Source organism: Camellia sinensis, chromosome 9, assembly GCF_055761805.1.
Source record: "Camellia sinensis isolate YWXY chromosome 9, ASM5576180v1, whole genome shotgun sequence".
Classification (NCBI taxonomy): Eukaryota; Viridiplantae; Streptophyta; class Magnoliopsida; order Ericales; family Theaceae; genus Camellia; species Camellia sinensis.
This window is the reverse complement of record NC_138969.1, coordinates 87,446,564-87,452,563: the sequence shown is the minus strand read 5'-3', so window position 1 is coordinate 87,452,563 and position 6,000 is coordinate 87,446,564. Positions and strand designations below refer to the sequence as shown.

General features: G+C 32.8%; 1 protein-coding gene across 1 annotated transcript; it reads left to right on the top strand.

The window, feature by feature from the left end:
* Positions 1 to 1,052: 1,052 nt before the first annotated feature.
* LOC114300016 (glucan endo-1,3-beta-glucosidase 11) lies at positions 1,053 to 3,363 on the top strand. The gene is made up of 3 exons (XM_028244870.2): positions 1,053 to 1,411; positions 1,537 to 2,600; positions 2,951 to 3,363. The coding sequence occupies exons 1-3, from the start codon at positions 1,345 to 1,347 to the stop codon at positions 3,035 to 3,037; spliced, it is 1,218 nt and encodes a 405-aa protein (XP_028100671.2). The 5' UTR covers positions 1,053 to 1,344; the 3' UTR covers positions 3,038 to 3,363.
* Positions 3,364 to 6,000: the final 2,637 nt, after the last annotated feature.

Genomic DNA, 6,000 nt, shown 5'->3' with positions numbered 1-6,000 from the left:
AAACTTCTTTTTAGTCGCCAAAAAGCCTCACTTTCGGCTACTAAACATATTTTTAGTCGCCGAATGCTTCACTTTTGGCTACTAATTTTTTTTTAGCCGCCAAAGGGCCTTTCTTTTGGCTACTAAAATTTTTTTAATCTGTAAAAGCCTCACTTTTGGCAACCAAACACATTTTTAGTCGCCGAATGCCTCACTTTTGGCTACTAAATTTTTTTAGTCGCCAAAAGGCCTTGCTTTTGGCTACTAAAATTGTTTTAGTCGCTAAAAGTCATATATCCACGACCAAATAGATTTTTAGTCGCCAAAACCTATACTTTTGGCTATTAAATTTTTTTAGTTGCCGAAAATCACCACTTTTGGCTACTAATGCATTTTTAGTTGCCAAATGCTATACTTTCAGCGACGAAATGTGATTTTTTAGTCGCCAATAGTGCTTTTTCTTATAGTGTATCTTTTCTAATCAGTCTCTTTTCTTTTGGGACAATGTTATTGTACTCTAATACTATGTTGGGGTTGGTAAGGTTAGTTATGATGTTATTTGTACTTCCCTTTTTTATTGATGTAAGTGCTTGCATGTTTTTTACTTTCTTCATCAATAAAGTTTATTTTTGCTGATTAAAAAAAAATACTATGATTGATTGAGGGATTTGAAAAGATATTTAGAAAGAGAAAAAAAAAGTGTGTGAAACTAAGTGAAATGTAAATATATTTTATTCACATTTCACCAAATTTTTTCTTTTTTATTTCCAAATCACTTCTCAAATTCTCCGACCAAACTGACTTTTCAAATGACGTGGCAATCAATTACAATATCTGAAAGAATTTTCTTTCTTATATATATATATATATATATATATATATATTTTTAAATTTTTGCTAATAAAGGGTTTAAAAAGTAGGTGTACAAAATCGATTGGTATACCATTTTCCTTTCTTTTAAATGAAGAAAAGCGTTGAGGGCATAATGGTCATTTGAACGAATTTTTTGCTTTCTTGAAAAGGTGGGCAGTGTAAAATAATCTATATATAGGGATTGGAGAGGGAGCAGAAGAAGATGAGAAACCAACCAAGGCAATTAAAACGAATTAAGAGGTAAGTGCCAATTCCTAAATTGTCAAGGCAAAGCAACCTATAACCTCTAGCCCAACAAAAACAAAAATCAAACAAGCAAAGAAAGGAATTTACTACATTACACATATACATTCATAGAGATTCTATATATACTCTTGCATATCTTTCTATCTTCTCCCTTCTCTCTTCTCTCTTCCCCCTTCTCTCTCAGTTAGGAATATATCAAGTTCTCTCTCTCTCTCTCTCTCTCTCTCTCTCTCTCTCTCTCTCTTCATGGCAACGTTTTTTGGAAGAATCGCCTTCTTACATGCCCTTCTTGTATTTTCTTTCTCTTTATCAGGTACCTTTCTTTATCATGTGTTTGGGCTTAAAGACCAATTTTCATTTTTATACTTTTTTAAATAAATTTTCAATGTACACTAATGTTGATCTTATTCTGTGAATCTATTGATTGTTGTTTGACAGGTTATGGTTTTCTACGAGGAGTTGAATCCCTTGGCATCAACTATGGTCAAGTTGGCAACAATTTACCACCGCCAGAGAGAGTTCTTGAGCTTTTACAATCCTTTAAGCTCACAAAAGCAAGAATTTACGACACCAATCCCCAAATTTTAACCGCATTCTCCAATTCTGGTATTGAACTTATCGTAACGGTTGAGAATCAAATTTTAGGTGAGCTAAGGGATCCACAACAAGCTCTTCAATGGGTAAGTACCCGAATAAAGCCATATTTTCCGGCCACCAGGATCACCGGAATTGCGGTGGGCAACGAGGTCTTCACTGGCGGTGACATGACAATAATGGCTAACCTTTTGCCAGCTATGGTCAGCATTCATGGCGCCTTGGTTCGACTAGGACTTGATCCATATATTCAAGTCTCTACCCCGAGTTCCCTAGCTGTGCTCTCGGAGTCATATCCACCTTCGGCGGGTTGTTTCACGAGCGAGCTAGCCGGAATTATGCCACAATATTTGCAGTTCTTGGCAAATACAAAAGCACCTTTTTGGATCAATGCATACCCATATTTTGCTTACAATGATGACCCAAATGGGATATCTTTAAACTATGCCCTACTTAACCCTAACTCAGGAATGATTGACCCTTACACCAAACTACACTATGACAACATGCTATATGCTCAAGTTGATGCAGTTATATTTGCTGCTGCTAGAATGGGTTTTGGAGGGTTAGAAGTTAGGGTGTCGGAGACCGGGTGGCCGTCAAAAGGTGACACAAATGAAGTCGGTGCAACCATAGAGAATGCGGCGATATATAACCGGAATTTGTTGAGAAGGCAATTGGCAAAGGAAGGAACACCTTTGAGGCCTAACAATAGACTAGAGGTTTATTTGTTTGCTTTGTTCAATGAGGACTTGAAGCCTGGACCGACTTCAGAGAGGAACTATGGTCTGTTTCAACCTGATGAAACCATGGTCTACAATGTAGGACTTTCAGCTTTGTCGAGCACTTCGTCGACCTCTTCAGCGACTTCTTCAGCTACCATTTCTCTAACCTCCTCAGCCACCCAGGTAACACCATAGGTTTTATCCCCCTTTTTCTTCAAAAAAAAAGGAAAAAATCCTTCTAGTTTATACCACACTATATATTAATAAAATTTGGTGGGCAATGGTAAAAAGGTGGACAGAGGAAAATGTGTAAAGTGTACATCAATGCAATTTTTATTATTGTATATGACATTGTGTTAAATTGGTAACTGATTTATTGAAATGTAGCTCATAGTTATGTTATGGTATTGCAGCGCCACCTATATATTACAGATATTGATTATATTAATCTGGTATTTACTTTTATTCTCTCTCTCTCTCTCTCTCTCTCTCTCTCTACCTCTCTGTGTTTGGGGGTTCTCACTCGGAAGCAGGTAGCAAAGATTGGATATCGAAGCTTGGTGTATTGGATGTTTGTGTATTTGGTGGCATTCCAAGTACTTATAAGAAGACCATTTTAAGCAAATGGGGTTTATGTAACAGTAAGCATATGAACACATAAATTTTTTTGGAAAGTGTTCGGAACCCTGTGCTACTTCCATTGCATTCATTTTAAATGGATCCATATTCCATTAAGATGAATAATGAAACGGTACCACATTCTGAATTTTTTTTTTTTTTTAAAATTACGAGTTTATAATATTATTGGGTATGTTGTACTGTTAAAACAGATTATAGATTATAATCTAACAGATTATAGATTATGACTTTAATCGGAAGTTGTTAATCTGTTCGGTGTAACTATTAGATTATATATTTAAGTTGCTGAGTAATGTTTGTTAAATAAGCTGTGAAGTAACTTTTTCAATTCACTTTTATTTTTTGTTATTCACTACTTGTTTACATTTCTCATAAATGATAATAATAATAATCTATAGTCTATTTGGGCCTTTTTTTTATTTAAAAAAAAAAATCTAAGAATACAATCGTAAATTAATATGTCCACCACAGAAGTTGATAATCAGAAACAGGAGATTAGTTTCTCATAATCAACTTTTTTGAGTTAAAATAAATTATTTAAAATAAATTTAACCAAACAATCGAAAATAATATATTTTTTAAAATTAAAAATTATAAGTCCACACAAACAACCTGTGTAAAGTGATTCTTGGAAATGTAAATGGGGTTGTCCTTTCAGAGCAAGGATTCTCTAGAGTGATTTTTTCCTAAAGTTTCCTAGAGTGCTACATTGTGTGGTTGAGATTTACTGGCAAGTCACATCAATTTTTCTGATGTGACTTGCCAGTAAATCTCAACCACACAATATAGTACTTTAGAAAACTTTAGAGAAATTTCACTCTAGAGGATCCTTGGTGGTCCTTTCACGCCTTCTATTTTGCATTTCAGAAACATGCAAAACTTGAGACCCTTGGGAAGATAAACAAAGAAAAAAATATCTCAATGAAAGGTTACCCCAAAAAACTTCCCCTACCTTTGATGGATATGTGACATTGAGCTTTACTCCCAACTTTAAGGAATCAATATTGTGCAATCATCAAATCAAATGGATAGAATTTCATCAATCTATGCCACAAATGAATCCAACAGTGTCAAGCCATTGATCAGGGGACGAGGATGAACTTATTTTGGGCAAAGAGAGAAGGGACGAAACCACTATGCAAATATTTTTTAATGTATGTGTATGCATAATATGTAAGTTATTTTCACATGAATAGAGAATAGTGAGATCATGTTCCAGAAAAAAAATAGTGAGATCAATCTTGTAAGGCTGCTCTCATTGGGACAAACGAAAGGTCCCTACTTTTGGACGTGGATTCCATAACTCTTCCTATATATTTAAGACATTTCTCAAGTATTGATTGCTTTCTTCCTATTCTCTCTTTCTCTCTAACCGTATATATGATAAATGTGACAATAAAGTCTAGAATAATTTTAGAGATAATGTAAACAAAAGTCCAAAAGTTTAGGCTTTGTTTGGTTTCTTTATTTTTCTTATATATCTTCAAACGGACAATATGTGCGGTCAAGCTTTATTCCCTTCCCCATAACCGTCAGCATAGCCCACTGCCATTCCTTTCTGAAAGAAGCTTTAGATTTTCTCTACATAAAAGAAATGAAATTCATGTAGTCTCGTCCTTACTCATATTTATGAGTAGTGTTACTTTAATTTAAAAGTTAAATTTAATAATATGACAGTTTATTAGAATATCGAAAATAATTTTTTTTCGGATAATTATTTAGTAATTTCGGAATATAAACGTGTGATATTTCATAATATTATGATTGTTAGAAAAATTGGGTAGGCGAAGTATTGTGTTGAGTGATTGAGAAATATGAGTGTGCATATTGAATGATAATTGGTTAAGGAGTTCAGACACGTATTATTCTGGGAATATTTAATAATTTCCCCTTTTTCTCTTATGTGTTGTTGTAATCATCAATCAATTATCATTTTTATACATCACTGAATTTTAAAAATAGGTCTAGAGAGTGAGCTTTTATATCATTCTTCTATATTTAGTTAGTGTAAATTACACTCTCCTTTTTTGGGTTTGAGAAAAACAAAATTAATTCCATATTTTTGACATAATTATATTGTCTTCCCTTGAGATTTTAATTCACATGACAATTAGTTTTTTTTTCATCAACTAATTTATAAGTTATATGAATAAAAAAAAATGATATTACTGAAATATATATTTATTTTGTTATTTCAGACTAACTGTATTTATTTATTAATTAATAAAAAAATACAAATAAAAGTGAGTGTAATTTTTTCATTTATTTATGTAAGATAAGAGATTCTTGGTGGTGTAGCAATATCACATGACATCAGCCAACACGGTGCACATGCAGAACAACAATTATCATAGACCCCACATAAAGAATTTGTATACAATGTAACATGGTCTTCTTTGAACCCTTTCTGATAGAAAACATGTCGAAGTGTGTAGATTGTTGTTTTAGCTCGGCGCTTTGGTTCCTTTTAGCCACCATATGACATGTTCTAGTGGAGTATATCAAATTCAGCCCCATTTACACGTATACTAGCATGTGCATGTGTTTCTTTCATAATTTGGATAAAAAAATTCAATTACAATGATGATACCACATTTATCGGGACCTTTTTCAAAATAAATCTTTATTGATAGAGACATACAAAATATGATAGAGTAAATCAATAAAGAGGAGTTCAGAACTACATAAATATTGGCACTTATTAAGTAAGTATAATAAATTATTATGTAAGAATAATAGGCAGTCGTTGTTGTCTCTTTTAAATTTTGATTCTATTATTATTATTATCTGAAGAAATTATAAATAAATTAAAAAAAAAAAGGATATTTTGGCTAAAACTGTTTTCTTGCCCTTTTTTTTTTCTTTTTTTTCTTTTTTTTTTTTTTAAGCGAAAAGGACAATTCAAACATTTTAATTCGTAAACTCCCCCAAGAAGATGCATATC

Bases quoted from the DNA above. Each gene is read 5' to 3' on its own strand.
- LOC114300016 (XM_028244870.2), top strand. From the start codon at position 1,345: ATGGCAACGTTTTTTGGAAGAATCGCCTTCTTACATGCCCTTCTTGTA. The intron at 1,412-1,536 runs GTACCTTTCTTT...GTTGTTTGACAG, and splicing joins ATTTTCTTTCTCTTTATCAG to GTTATGGTTTTCTACGAGGA. The intron at 2,601-2,950 runs GTAACACCATAG...ACTCGGAAGCAG, and splicing joins TAACCTCCTCAGCCACCCAG to GTAGCAAAGATTGGATATCG.